The sequence below is a fragment of the Meles meles genome, chromosome 15 (assembly GCF_922984935.1).
Source record: "Meles meles chromosome 15, mMelMel3.1 paternal haplotype, whole genome shotgun sequence".
NCBI classification, from domain to species: domain Eukaryota; kingdom Metazoa; phylum Chordata; class Mammalia; order Carnivora; family Mustelidae; genus Meles; species Meles meles.
The window spans coordinates 26,611,566-26,627,594 of record NC_060080.1 but is presented as its reverse complement, the minus strand read 5'-3'; the positions used below and the strand labels follow the sequence as shown (position 1 = coordinate 26,627,594).

Here is a 16,029-nt window from a genome sequence, read left to right as displayed (position 1 = left end):
TCTTTTCATTTTATTTGTGATATAACTTTGGAGAGTAGATCTCAAACTTCCTAACTAGCTTTATCCTTCCCCATTTGGTAGTTATTTTATTTTCCTGGACTGCATAACTTGAAGACGACCGTGTGGCTGCCCTCAAAAACATTTTCATATCATCCGTGATGTGAGTTCCAGAAGGTTTTTCCAACAATACACAAATGCATTATTCCTCCCCCACTTGGAAAAAAATATAAATATATGTACATATATACATATATACATATATACACACACATATATATACATATATATACACACATATATATACATATATATTCCTCAATACTAAAAGCTGATCTAAACGTTTGACTCTTGTGCAACAGATGCAAAATTGAGCCTAAAGTGTATGCCAGTAAGTGCTGCAGATATATATCGTATCTTACAAATATGAGTTCAGTATTTATGTTAAGTCCAACTTCCTTAAATTTACTACAACCAGGGAGCCCGGAGGTGAATTACGCAATGACAGCAAAGTGAGTAGCACAAAGCAAGATCAAATGTTATAATCATACATCACTGGAGATTCCCCCATCTATGCACGATGACTGTTTATCCTCCTGATGGCAGCGTTCAGTTCCAGAATGTGCTACACTGTTTCAATGCTTTCACTCTTGCCAGCAGGCTTTGCAATGGACAAGAGTTTCCTGGGTCAGCCAGGGGACCCCTCAAGGAGGACCAGACCCAAGGCAGAGGGAACATGGTGCTATTCCATTGTCTCCACCATATGACAATGATAGGCATTACTCTGTATGCAGTCTAACCCACCCAGAGCTAGCCTAAATGTGAGCAAGTGTGGAAACTTCTGTGCACTAGGAGCAGAGGACCAAAGTGGAGGAGGAACAGAAACATCCTTCTGTGTGTGTGTGTGTGTTTTAAGAACGGGAGAGCAGGAAGGGGAGGGGCAGAAGGGGAGAGAGAGTCTTCAGCAGGCCCCACACCCAATGCAGAGCCTGATGCAGGGCTCAATCTCACTCACACTCTGAGATCACGACCCAAGCTGAAATCAAGAGCTGGACACTTCACAGACTGAGCCACCCAGGTGCCCCCGTGTCTTTTTCGAAGACAGTGTGTCATCAGGATCAGTAAATGAAGGAACTACGGTCTCTGTGGTACAAAGGGAACATACCCTATCCAAATTCCAGAAGATGTAGGCACAGAGACCTGTATCACAGGACACAGAAGTTATGAATTAAGAGAAGAACTGGTTATGTTTGGGAAAAACAAAATTCTTCTTTTTTTTTAATTTAAAGATATTATTTATTTATTTGACAGAGATCACAAGTAGGTAGAGAGGCAGTCAGAGAGAGAGGGGGGAAAGCAGGATACCTGCTGAGCAGAGAGCCTAATGTGGGGCTTGATCCCAGGACCCTGGGATCATGACCTGAGCCGAAGGCAGAGGCTTTAACCTACTGAGCCACCCAGGCGCCCCGACAAAGCTCTTCTTGAACTCAACCCAAGGAATCCATATATGCTCTCGGTCTGCGCCTTCTCATAAGCCTCGGGGAAGCACTGCACGAAGGTCAGGTCATTACTGGAGTCATTGTACTAGTTTGGAACCAGGTAAAATCACCAGCCCAGGGCTCCAGATGGATCAAGAGCGCCCCTGAGCTACAGCACCAATGCCAGCTGACAAGGTGATCCCAGGGAGAAAAGGAAGGAGAAAAAGCAGCACACACAGAAGCATTTGACAAAGAGTTTGAAGACGTTCCTTAAGAGACTGTGGGTATTTAGATGTCGGAATGGGGAGCGGGAGCAGCTGAGGGTATAGGAAGCTAACTGCCCTTGGCCATGAGCAAAAAGTACCCCACAGTCCGTGTTCAAAATGTAAACTCCAAACTCCACCCAAAGTGCTATAAAGGTGTCCTTTCTCAATCATCTTGAGTCACTGGAATATGTTCTCTTCTGCGTCCCCAAGCTCTATAAAGGCTGCTCAGATGGCTATGGTACTGGGGCGATTTCAGCTGCCTGAGGATTTATGAGGAAGCTGCGACGGATAAAATCTCTGCGTCCTAACAACAGGCACCCACGTAGACAATTTGCTCTGTCAACCCAGAGGCCATAAGCATACCTGAAGTAACTCAGCCTGCTGGCCCCAGGGAGACCAACAAAAAGCGGACAGGTCCCTGTCCCCAAGCAGGTTGGAATTCAGTGGAATACAGAGGTATGACAACAAATGAGGGAAACGAGACTTCATGGCATGAGCGGCACGTGGCCGACTCCCGAAAGAGCGATGAGGGCCTGCGCAGGCACGCTGGCTGCGGACATGCAGCTGGCGGGCAGAGCCAGCCGTGTGAGCAGAGGCACAGCAGCACAGACGGCCGGGCGCACCTGTGGACCTTCGGTAACACACACCCTCACCTGGGTAGCAGAGATTAAGGACATGAAAGCCAGGAAGCCAGGCGGCAGCTTCTCCTGGAAGACCCAGCACGCTAAGCTAAGAAGTCTGGTTTTCCAGAGATCAAGCCAGGTGCTCAAGCTGAGTGACTAGGAAAGAATATACACTTTCAGACACCGCGTTACGGACTCCAAGGAATTCCGAAAGGTCATTTATTCTAGGCGAGCCAGCAGAACCCCATTAAGGAGTCCCAGTCAGCCCCTTGATATAGGCCAGGCATGGCTTACAAGGAACGATCGATCACACATGCCTTTCTCACAGAGCTAGCAAACTGCTGAATCCTTTTACCTACGGTCGTTTCTTTTCTTTCTTTCTTCTTTTAACTGTCCTGACTACAGACAAACTTTCATATACAACCACTCTGATGCCCCTCAACTTCTCAGTTTCAAAGATCTTCCCCCCTCAACCAAAAGGACCTCATTCTCTCCTGATTTGGGCTCTTAGCATCAACTCATGGCCTCTCCTTGGTCCAACGAACCGAACCCCTAGAATCGCCCTTCCATGTGGCCTTCCTCTACACTGGACCCTCCCTCTTAACACAAACACACACACGCACATGCACACACTCACACACACCTGCCCTCACAACCACTTTTCTTTCCATTAAAGGTAAGCTCCATACCAAAATCACATGATCTGTCTTCTATAAAATATTGGAGAAAGAGGCAACACAGCTTCTTTGGTAATTCTTTCCTATATCGAAGACCCTATACTTTTTATTATAAATAACCAAGATTCCTTCTGCAATAATTCCAGGATCATTTTTACACCTGAGACATGCTTGCATACACATCCTCTGTGTACAAGGCTCTTTATCTACACATGTTATTAACAGGATTCCCTGATACAGTGTGCATGTGTGTGTGTTCTTATATATAGATCGATAAAACCTAATCCAAGAGGACGTATAGGACAAATTTGACTGAACGCTCCAAACATCAGCCCTCTAGAGATAAATCGCAATTTAAATTAAACAAATACAGTGACAGTGTTAGATTACAGAGTTTGTGATGTTCCCTCCCAGAGCTCACCACTCACTCCATTCAGGTCTCTGCTCAAATGTCCTCTCACCAGAGAGCCCTTTGGGACAGGTCTAAAATAGCAATCTGTACCTTCCACCACCACGCCCATCTCTACTGCCCTTCCAAGTTTCTATTTCTTCATAGCAGTTATCATTACTTGGCATATGTCCAATTTTCCTTATCTGTACTATATTGTGGAAGCATACATTCAACAGTACTATATACTCACACTATGGCTTGGGTTTTTTTTTTTTTAATTTTTTAGATTTTATTTATTTATCTGACAGAGAGAGACACAGCGAGAGTGGGAACACAAGTAGGGGGAGTGGGAGAGGGAGAAGCAGTTTCCCTGCCAACCAAGGAGCCCAGTGTGGGGCTCGATCCCAGGACCCAGGATCATGACCTGAGTGGAAGGCAAATGCTTAATGATGGAGCCACCCAGGTGCCCCTAAGTTTTTAAATTTTTAATTGTGGTAAAATACAATACATGCAACCTAAAATTTACTATCTTAGTCATTTCTAACTGTACAGGTCTGTAGTGGTAAGTCCATTCACACTGCCAAGTATTTAAGCTCCAGAACTTTTTCATCTTGCAAAACTGAAGCTCTCCACCCACTAAACAGCACTTCCCTATTTCCCCCTTCCTACAGCCTCTGGTAACCACCATCCTCTCTCCCTCTATGAATCCAGCTACCTAGGTAACTCATCCATGTAGAATCCTATACCATTCGTTACTTTGTGACTGGTCCATTTCACTTAGGGTAACACCACATCATTCAGCCACACTGTATTTTTTTTTTTAATGTTGCAGGGGCAGGTGTCTGTTCTGTTCATTGCTGTATTCCTAATGCACTCCTAATGCCCACACCAATCCCTGGCATACGATAGGCACTCGATAAACATGTTAAATAAATTAATTTCCTAATAGCACCTCCACAGCTCAAAGAGAATAAACAAGAAATTGCTTTACACTATGGCATTTATTCAGTATCAGAAAATATTTTGAGAAGATTCAATATATTTGGTAATAGTTTCTTTGATAAATTCTTAAACGTTCCAAATTGCCCAAATGAAAAGCAGCCACTTTCTTTTAGTTTTGGATTAGATTCCGTGTTTAAAAACATACACTCTATACAATGCATCAAGGGGCAAATATATGCACGCGTCAATCAAAGAGTGATATGCTGGCATTTCACCGGTTTTTATGCTGGAAACACATTAAGGGATCCACACGAAGACAACTGGCAGAGGACGGAAGACTCGCCGTCTGGACTAAGTTGTCAGACAAAAATCTCAAAGCTTCCCCCTCCCTGAGCAGGTACTGGTTTACGGATTGCCTCGGTGAGAGAGAACTGGTCATCCCTCGTCACAAAGAGATCCTATGTAATGAGTGTAACAAAATGCACTGCTTCCCTGCCTCAAAAACACTTCGGGATGAAGCTGGTTTTGTGAGACATATGGGGAACACTCCCAGTGCAGAGCAACAAGCCAACGTCTAAACTGTTAAAAGCGGCTAGAGGTTGTCAGCTATTATGAGTTGTTCAAAAGCTTATTTACATTATTAAAACCCTAGTTTCCTGCCTTAAAACAAAACAAAACAAAACAAGAAAGCATCCCTCTTTTTTTCAAAATGATAAGTACTCTGCCCCCTTTCAGACAGAGAACTTCAGTAAGTTCTGAAGAAGTCCAGATTCCGAAGCTTGGAATTCAAGGTGCTCACCAGCCTGCCCCTACCTTCCCAGAATTGTCAGGTATCTCATCATTAACTCTGCAGCTTTCTATATTTAAGTGAAACTACTCCCGCTTCTCACAAACTACCTGTGCCTTTTGTCTCCATGCCGAATTCGAGCAGGTAAATTCTTCCCCGCACATCAGCGTTACCTCCCTTCTCTCTCTCTCCCATCCACCTACATTTTGGAACTTAACCAGTGTTTCAGGAACCACTGCCCCCAACAGTCTACAATCAGGCAACGTGCATGTACCCAGCTCCCACTATGAGCCAGCCTGGGTAGCAGCTGGGATAGCATAGTGAACTAAACAAGAATGTCACACACCATTCCTTTTCTCTCAAAGTTAACCTCCCTCAGCTGGATGTGGTATCTCCTTCTCCGGGCTCCTGCGAAACATCTTCTACCTTGATTTAGATTTATTTACACATACTCCTCATCTCCGCAAAGCAAAAGCTCTCAGGGGACAGCTTCATGATTTGTCTTGGAAAATCTAGTACCGTGTTTTATACATACTCGCTTGGCAACATGGAGAGCAGGAGGTATCTGGACTCGGAACAGAAAACCTAAGTGAGAGTCACCTTTAATCAAACCACCGGGGCCTGGATACTCACATCCACAGAATATGAATACTGTAATTTACCTCTCTCATAGGAAGTACGCATCAAATGAAGTAACATATGGGAACATACTTTTTAAATTATCCAATAATTTATATAATTATTCACTTGATGCTGATAGAAACTAAGTCCCCTGTAAGTCCTCAGAGAAAACAGCATCATATAAACCAAATTTGTTATTTTAGCTATCATGATTGCTTTTCACTGGTTCTACAAATAAGCTGTGCCACGGATAGTATTATTTTATTTCAAATATTCTAGTTGTGACAACATGAATTCCTGTGTTCTTCTTATTAGGGGAACTTACGACTCTATAAACAACTTTAAAAATACCAGAAGGTCATCTTCGTTATATCCCTATGAAGGGAAGGAATCCATTAAAACAACAATGGTTAACCTGCCGGCCCACCCAGCTGGGAATATGTTCCCATTTTTTAAAAAGGCAAAGCTGGGGAGAGCAAAGAGGCAAAGCCCAGAATGTCACCAAAAAAGTTATTATCATTAGAAATCTGCTTGAAAGGAAAGGCCATTTAGTGTAAATATTCTGTTATTTCATACCAATATCATGTTCATAAAAATGAATTTATTCTAGAATCTCAGAGTACTTCCCTTGGATATCATTGTCATTCAGGCCTCATACTCAGTGCAAGTCATACTTTAGATTTTTCCAAGATCAAGGGGTTAATCTTAGGGCTGTGAGTTCAAGCCCCATATTAAGTGTGGAGATTACTTAAAAATAAAATCTTGGGGCACCTGGGTGTCTCAGTGGGTTAAGCCTCTGCCTTCGGCTCAGGTCATATCTCAGGGTCCTGGGATCGAGCCCCACATTGGGCTCTCTGCTCAATGGGGAGCCTTCTTTCCCCTCTCTCTGCCTACTTGTGATCTGTCTCTCTCTCTCTGTCAAATAAATAAACAAAATCTTAAAAAATATATATATATTTCCCCAACTGAATATTCAAGAACAGAGACTCTATGCTTAATAGTCATGAAAAATAATACACCTGCCTCTCATATCTAAACAGCCCAGACTCACCATCATCATAGACCAGAAGACCTACCACAGAAGCACCAAAAAAAAAAAAAAAAAAAAAGGAAGACCCCTGTGTCTGCTACAGAACCACCCTCTGTATCCCCATTATTACCTGTTCTGTGTGGTCAATGACCAGAGCCCAGGAGGATCTAAGGCCAGAATATGCCACTGGCCATGATGAAGCCAAGACAGCAACCCAGGGCTTCTGATCTCTGTTCTCTCTCAGACCACCCATCCTTCCCACAAAACCAACCCCATGAGGTCCTTCACCTGTATCCCTCCTACACGTTGTGGTCTGACCCCAGGAAATTAAGTAAACAGATGACCTAAGGAGATCTAAGTTCTGGTCCTAGGTAGCAGACTTGCCGTATAACTAAGTCAAGCTCACTTATACCATCCGAGTTTCCTTATCAAAAAAGTGTTACTATTGGGGCACCTGGATGGCTCAGTGGGTTAAACCTCTGCCTTCTGCTCAGGTCATGATTTCAGGGTCCTGGGATCGAGCCCCGCATCGGGCTCTCTGCTCAGTGGGGAGTCTGCTTCCTCCTCTCTCTCTCTCTGCCTGCCTCTCCATCTACTTGAGATCTCTGTCTGTCAAATAAATAAATAGTATCTTTTAAAAAAAAAGTGTTACTATTATGTGTCCCCACTTCCTTCAAAAAACAAACAAATAAACCTCTAAACCGCCATGGAAATGTTCAAAATTATTTCTGTGTTCTGATTATCCAAATGGATTATTTAGTGAAGCTGTCTTGACTCTGAATTCCACGTGGTTTTCCCAGTATTATGTTGACTCCTTGGAGCAGGGGTTGGCAAACCGCGCCACTCAGGTCAAACCTGGCCCACCAAGGGTTTGGTACAGGGCCACGCCCAGGCTTGTACATATGGCTGCTTGCAAGGCCAACACAGAGCTGAGGATTTGCACTCTGTGTAGTATGTACTGCAAAGTCTCAAGTATTTACTATCTGGCCCTTTACAGAAGAAGTCTGTCAGCCCCCCACATCTTACATACCAGAGGCCAAAGAGAGTAGCTAGCAAGTTATGATGAATTTTTAATTGTCCCCAAGCTGTTCTATTTTCCATATACATATCCTATTTGTCAAAAGATGCAATGTATTGTAAGCAAATACAAAAAGAGAAAAAAACCCAGGAAGTTAGAAAGTCACTTTTTCTGTAAGTAATCCAGCTATATTACACCAGCTAAGTCCCCAAAGATACAGGTCTAAAAAATGAATTTCTAAAATTTTCTGTATCTCTGAAGAATCGTAATCTGTAAGTTCTACAGAATCACCTTTCTTTAATTAAAAGAAATGTACAGCTTCTCCCTCAAATTATATAACATTTAGCATCTGAATAAAGAGAAGAGGAAAATCGCTGAGGACATACATGAAGTATTTCCCAGGGCTACCAATGTGAAACTTTATTCTCGAGCCCTCTCTGTCTCTCTCTTTTAAACTACTCTGCCAATCCTTTTGTGGCAGAGTTGAGTTCTGGTTTTGAGATTTTTGTGTGTGTCAATAAGTTTGCTCCATTTCATATTGTGACCAGGCTACGTGTATCCTGTTCTCCTGTTCTTAAACATCTACTTAAATGCCAGACAGGAAAGTGTGCGGCGTGTTTTAACAAGTAGACTTCCTCTGTTTCTCAAAGCCTGCAAATATTTAGTTTCAGAATGAATACACTGTAAGCCAAAAAATTACCACCCATCCGATTACTTTGTCATTCCTACTATAAAGATTTATGGAAAATGCGAGGAGGAGGAGGAGAAAGAGGACGGAGCACCGACACTGTTGGGGGAACTGGGAAACCCAGGAGAGCAAGGAAGGCAATCAAGAAAAGTAAAAGTGGGAAAAAGTCATTAAGCCCATAACAACCTCCTGGGAACTGCCTTTTTCTCTTCCCCTCATTGTCTACAGCCCTCCAGAAAATAATATTACTTGTTACTCATAAAAAGTCCGAAGAATTTAAAGATAGACTGAATTTCAGAAGTCCCTAAATGTAAGACATTTCTTTTATGGATGAGACGAAACCGAGGTCCAGAAACAGTAAGTGTCACACCCTGTGGATTAGGTCGTTAGTGGCAGGACCGGGACCAGAGTCTAGATTCCCGATCCGCAGTTCAACACACTTCCCATGAGACTCGGCTCTCTGCCCTGAGTAGTGTAAAGTGCCACTTGGCACCTACCAGCTACATTCTTCTTAAAATATGCCCAAACACCCTTATCGTAGCCAGGAAATTCACAATACCCTTTTAAATGGTATCTATGGGCACATGTTTTTTCCAAGCACAGACTATCTCGAATATTGCTTTGACTCCCGAAGGAGTGGGAGTCACAATAAAGCAGGAGAATAATCAAAGAGCTAATAAGGACTTCAGGCTGTGCCCTTGTATTTTGTCTTGATGATCATCAGTTTGAAAGAGACATCCTCTCTCCTGGCCCCCCCAGACACACACACTCAAGACTAAACAGCAATATTCCATAAAAAGACCAGATCTAGCCAGTGTTATTATCTGTCTGACATTTGGGTTATTCTTGTGAGTAGCTCATAATGTAATGTGGATGTCTGTGATTATTTGAGTACACATGGCAAACCATAATTGGTCAAAAAATAATAAAAGACATTTTTCCGTGACAAAAATACCGTATTGCATGACAACATGGCAGTGTGACAGCATTCAGCGGACCACAATGCTCTCTCCCTTTACGAAGAAGTAAAAACAACACAAAAATTCTTAAAGTAAAAAGCTTTCTTTTCAGTAACCTCCACGGTTCATATTTAAATTAGTTAATGAGAGATTCAAAGGTCCTGAGTGCTGACAGTAAGCCACTCGCATTTTTCCCCTGAATCCCTGTCGTATATCAATTTATAATTCAGCCCTCTGATACAGAGCAGCAACGCGGCGCAAGACACAAGTCCGTGTTCCTTCCTACAACTGAAATATAGTTTTTGACCATTTTTTTTTAAGAACATGACTATTCATCCAGTAAAAACTTCAACTCCATCACCACTATCCACATTTTGTAACATGAGTCAGATCTAATGCAAACTCTCCTTATGACCAAGCAGATAAAAATCTGAAGTCGATCGGGGCAAGTCGTGTGCGAGGGTCTTCATCTAAAACCGACCCCCTTCTGTCCTATTGCTACCTCCCATCACCGCGGGCTGCATAAGTGACAGGCAAGAAGGGGCAACATGCTAGCTGCCACTGCTCTCAGAAGCCAAAGAGCAGGTTAAAAATTATTCCGAAAGTCATTTACAAGAGCTCACACAAGAAGCACATTCGGACTCCCAGACAGAAACCCATTCGGGCAGAGAGCTGTGGGAGTGGAGGGGGCTGTCTAAAGGCTTCGATCTCATAAACCTCTCTTCAGGAAAGACAGTCAGGGACCGTGGAGGAACTCACCCACTCGGAAGTTCGTGGCCGTCAGGGTGTCGGCAGCGTGACCATTCTCACTAATGAGAGTGGTGGTGTTCCCCTTCTCACAGCTGTTCTGACAGCTGCCCTTGGTGCAGGTCACTTTACAGATGCTCGGAGTAAAGACCACCTTGATGCGGCCAGTGTGGTTACTCACTAGGAGCGGAGGCAGGGAGAAAAAGAACAACAAACACATCAGCTTAGTATCCATGAACGTGCCTTGGAAGGTTTAAAAAAAAAAGGGGGGGAGAAAAAGAAAGGAGAGGAGAGGGGGAACGGGAGAGCCCACAACCCGACAGGTTTAAGGAAAGAGGGAAGCCTTTAGTGCTCGCTGCTCTCTATCCAGTGGTGTCTCTGAAACAGGAGTAGCAAGCTTAGCAAACAGAACTCTGGGATGCACTCCAAAACCACATTTGAAGTCGAGTCACTGGAGTGGGATTACTAACCACAATGCTGCACTTTATTCACGGGCAGACAAAGAGCAACACGGAGGGCACGACATGAAAGAGCCAACCCTGACAGGCACATGTAATGCAAAGAGGTTGGCCGTGTACCTCACGGTGAATAAACTCTTGTGTCCTCAGCTTGCATACTTTCCCTGTTTCTCCACTTATTAAGTCACTATTTGCAGCCCGACCCCTGGAAATGTTTTAGGCATGCGGCATGTCTGAAAACATCTGTCTCAAATCTCCTGGCACTCTCAGCTGAAGTGATCAAATCCTGTGAGGCAGCTGTGGGAGCCCATTTCTTTTTCACAACTCTGGGGCATTATTTCTCCATCTTAATTTATGCAACCTGTATTTTGTTGTACTGTAAACGGGGTCCGCCTAAGGGAAAGGGAGGCCAGGTCATGAGGCCCAAGGGCTGCCTCTGCCTCAGGCAGGTATTTCCTGCTTTCTCGTGGCCCTCTCCTCAAAACCAAATGCTGTAACCTGACTGCACAGCAGAGGCAGCAGAGTATCACGAAATGGGCACTGATCTCAAAGTCAGACTCTGTCTGGCTCATAATCCTGGCACAGCCGTGGTGTGACTTTGGACATGTCATTTCACCGCTTCTATAAAACGTGAGAGAATCACAGCTGATGTTTTCTAGCTAGTTCTAACTTTCAATGTCTCTACCAGGGGTCAGCAAACTGCGGCCATGGGATCTAATCTGGCCCACTGCCTGCATTTATAAATAAAGTTTTATTAGAACACAGCCACATTCCTCCTTTACATGTTCTCTACGGCTGCTTTCGTGTGGCCATAGCAGAGACGCACAGAGAATGTATGAGCTCGCCCAGAACTGCCATTCATGGCCAAGTCCCAATCTAGGCTCCATAGCAAAGTGCAGTAAGAAACTCTAGTCTCATTTCTACAGCTGTGATGTGCCCCCATCCAGGTCCTTCCTCTTTCCAGGCCCCTAAGGCAGGAAGCAAAGACGGTAGCAGAAGCTGGAGACAGATTATTCATCTGTGAGACTAAGGGTGGTCGGAAGTAGTGCCTATCCTATTGCCACTGTGTTACTTTAGTGGCCAAAGGGGAGACTAGCTCTGGGTCAGCCTTTCTGCAGCCACCCTCTGACTACCAGAAGCAATTCTGCCTCTGTATACTCCTTTGGTCTGACCAAGGTTATATTTTCAGGAAGTTATCTAAGAGGCCTCTATAAGCCCTCAACAAAATAAACTATGGTCAGATCTGAGCTTGAAAACCAAAAACCTTATCAACAACAACAACAAAAATTAGAATTTCAAAGCTGCAACTGGGGCTCAAGGGTTGTATGACACAACCTTTATTTAAACATCTCTGGTGACAGGGAGCTCATTACCCACTAAGACAGCACGTTCTAGTTCTAAGCTGTTCCTACCAAGTGCTCTTCCTTCTGGAGCTCAAGCGTGGCAGTTGCGCCCATTCTCCTGACCCCGCTCCCCATGGTCTCCCAATCTAACAATGCCTCTTCCACATGAGCGCCCTTCAACTACTCAAAGAGAACTACCAAGTAAGCAAAGGAAGCTCAAGTTAGCAGGATCTTGAATAGACCAGCTTGGGTTGGCCCACTCACCTAACACAAGAAAACGATTCTTCCAGAAGAAAAAGAGCCTCAGTTCTTTTCAAATGTTTTTCCAAGATGATTTCCCATTCTTACTCTGCGGTTCTAACACAAGAGATCAGGACACAGAGTGTAAATTGGGGAGATAGTCTAGGGGCCTGGCCAGATCTTCCAGCACCTTGCAAAATGGCATCTGGAAACTGTTTTTTCTATAATGAGCCAAATAGTAAGTATTTTAAGGTTATAGGCCTGATGGACTCTGTTGGCAACTATGTAACTCTGTTGTGGCAGCGGGAAAGCTGACTGTCAAAAACATGTAAATGAATGGTGTGGCTGTGTTCCAATAAAACTTTATTTAAAGAAACAATTTGTGAACCACTGTTTTGAATGTTTATACAGTATTTAAAATTTTTGAGTGTACCCAGAATTTTAAGGAGAATTTTTTTTTAAAGATTTTATGTATTTATTTGACAGAGAGAGATCACAAGTAGGCAAAGAGGCAGGCAGAGAGAGTGAGAGGGAAGCAGGCTCCCTGCCGAGCAGAGAGCCTGATGTGGGACTCAATCCCAGGACCCTGAGATCATGACCCGAGCCGAAGGCAGCGGCTTAAACCACTGAGCCACCCAGGCGCCCAGTACCCAGAATTTTAAAGAACTACAACAGAATGTTAATTCCACAATCAGGAAAAATTCATGCAGCTCGACTATTATTTTTTTTTCTTACAGTAGCACACACACTCGCACACACACACAGCCCAGCTCATGCTCAAAATTGTCAGACCATGCTTACAAATATCTTGAGAATACTTTGTGTATCTAAGTGTGTGGAGCCCATTTAAAAAGAGAGAGAGAGAGAGAGAGACAACATTGTCCCACTTCAAAAGAATATAAACTTCTATTTTTTCTGGCTCTTGGTACAATAATGAAATTAGAAATGGTGTGCCAACTATTCTGTCTTCTCTGGCATTAACTTGTGGCACCAGCAGCTGCCATGCAGATGCTCAGACCGTCACCTAAATTATGCTCACTTAGGCGAAGAGAGACATCCAAAGAAAGCAAGCACTTAATCATTATTCCCATTTCACCTCTCAGCTACAGTAGTCACTTTATAGGCACTTGAGAATCTCCAGGCCTATTGTTTTTAAAAACTTACTCTATTTCTTTGCCAAAAAAAATTTTTTTGGCCTGGAATCATTTGGATTTTCAAATGGCAGAGACAGTTTCATATGACTTAATTCTGATTTTTACAATGTTCACATCGTCTTGGAAGAAGACACATTTCATTTCATATTTCCCTTTGTGTTTTACTAACTTTCTGCTATAAAGTAGTCTACTTCTAAAGCAGACACGTAATCAGTGGGTCTTCTTGTCTTCACAAAGCACTGATTTCTTCGTTATAATTAGCTTTTGTTTTCCACATCAATCTCACAATCAGTATTGAAAAACTCGCAACTTCTTTTGACATTAGATGATCATTTGTAGTTCTCACAGGATCTCCAAAAATATTAAATGAGTTAGAAAATGCACTCTCCTATCCCCTTGTAAAATCATTTCTATGTTTCTACTAGGGTATCATGTAGAGTTTGACTTTCAAAGTACCCAAGAGTAAGGTAAACTGCTCCGAGTTTCGAATTCCTCACATGTGACAAGCTCAAGACAATACCACTCGTCTGTTAAGAGTTTACAGGGAAAGAACCAAGATGCCCTTCAACGGATGAATGGATAAGGAAGATGTGGTCCATATACACAATGGAGTATTATGCCTCCATCAGAAAGGACGAATACCCAACTTTTGTAGCAACATGGACAGGACTGGAAGAAATTATGCTGAGTGAAATAAGTCAAGCAGAGAGAGTCAAGTATCATATGGTCTCACTTATTTGTGGAGCATAACAAATAACATGGAGGACATGGGGAGATGGAGGGGAGAGGGAGTTGAGGGAAACTGGAAGGGGAGATGAACCATGAGAGACTATGGACTCTGAAAAACAACCAGAGGGTTATGAAGGGGCGGCAGGAGGGGGTGGGGTGGGGTGGGAGGTTGAGGAACCAGGTGGTGGGTAATAGGGAGGGCACGTACTGCATGGAGCACTGGGTGTGATGCCAAAACAATGAACACTGTTATGCTGTAAATAAGCAAATAAAAATAAATAAATTAATTAAAAAAAAAAAAAAAAGAGTTTACAGGGAATTCACCAACAGTGGCAGTGAACTTTCCTCTAGGGACCCCTTGGTCTGTAATCTTCCTCAAATGCTTGGAGTAAACTAAACTCAAGAACCCCACACGCCTGCATACATGTATGCATCAAGTGTAGAATACATGAAGTGACCCCAAGAAGACTGTCGAACCCCATGGAGATCATGGATTCACTGGATGCTGGCAGCCATTCTGGTCTAAGGCCTTGTTTCACCAGAGAGGAGACTGAAACCCATGGGGAAATCAGTGGTCAAAGATTGTCCCTGGAGCGCTAATAGCTGATTAAGAATTACAAAACTGGGGGAGCACCTGGGTGGCTCAGTCAGTTAAGCGTCTGCCTTTGGCTCAGGTCATGATCCCAGGGTTCTAGGATCAAGTCCCAGGCCGGGCTCTCTGCTCAGCAGGGAGCCTGCTTCTCCCTCTGCCTCTCCCCTAGCATCCCTCACCTCCGTCCTGGCTTGCGCTCTCTCTCTCTCACTCACTCTTCCCCTCTCTCTCAAATAAATAAATAAAAATCTTAAAAAAGAAAAGAATTACAAATCTGGAAAGCAAAAGTCACACCAGTCAGGACTTAACAGAGAAAACTCTTGCCAGAGCCTTCATGCTTGGTCCCTCTGATGAAAAAAAAAATGTAATTTTTAGATCCCCGCAGGTAAATAAGCCCCAGAAATCTTAAGCAAGTGTTTTCAAACCTGGCATTTTGGAGGCCTTGGCTAGAAACATAGATTGCCTGGAGCCGTGCAGCACCTCCATCGGGCCTCCTAGTCAGTCAGTCAGTCAAGATACTCAGGAGTCAACATCCTGTCTGCAGGTCCTGCCAGACCCTGCGCAAAGTTCAACCTCCAAGAAGAGGCACTGGCACGTGGTTTAAAACAAACCACAGACACTCCGAGCATATGGTGAACGGGATGGAAGTGAAGCCGGTATCCTCCCAACAGGAAAAGCTTTCACTTCTGCTTCCTGGTCACTAATGATGGAGAAAAACTCAAAAATGTGAAACTTGTTCTTGACAAATAGACTTCAGTCTAGAAAAGTGCCCAGCTGCCATCTTTCCGTCATTGGCCTAGGATGGGAACAAAAGCAAAGGCAGCCAAAGAGATAAACAGAACAAGTTCAAGACTCACGTCAGATGTCATGCACACAGTCTCCTCCACATCCACAAAGAAGGCTGTGACAGCCCATCAGCCTTCATCCAACTGGAACAACAGGGACCAAGGTGCACAGGAAGTGTCCTCAGCAAAGGAGAAGCTCCCCCTCTGTGGTTAAGAGCCGTCACCCTGCCCATTAACGGAGGCTGCTTAAAGAGACTTCGGAGCTCAATCAATACACAGGTCCCATGTGAGAAAAGAAGCTAAGAGCTCACTCTTCTGTTGCGGTCCATTGCTTGCCCAAAGGCCAAGAATTCTTTGAAGGACAAATCATCAAAGTATTAAATAATGCTTAGAATAACAGGAGTTCATTGTTCTGCTCTCCAGGCTTGCTTAACTCCTGATGGACTATTAAAATAATTGCCACAGAATACTGTGTTCCTCAAGAAAGGTGCCGTGCAAACAAAC

General features: G+C 43.8%; 1 protein-coding gene across 6 annotated transcripts in view; it reads right to left on the bottom strand.

The window, feature by feature from the left end:
• The window catches only part of LTBP1 (latent transforming growth factor beta binding protein 1), a 402,027-nt gene that overhangs the window by 224,681 nt on the left and 161,317 nt on the right, over nt 1-16,029 (bottom strand). For 3 of the 6 annotated variants that reach the window (XM_045979278.1, XM_045979276.1, XM_045979279.1), the window contains exon 5: nt 10,237-10,404. The exons of 1 other annotated variant lie outside the window; for it this stretch is intronic. In XM_045979278.1, coding sequence (XP_045835234.1) covers nt 10,237-10,404 — 168 coding nt within the window. Of the gene's footprint in view, nt 1-10,236; nt 10,599-16,029 lie in introns of those variants that run through there. 2 more of the 6 variants (XM_045979281.1, XM_045979282.1) reach the window with 1 other exon arrangement.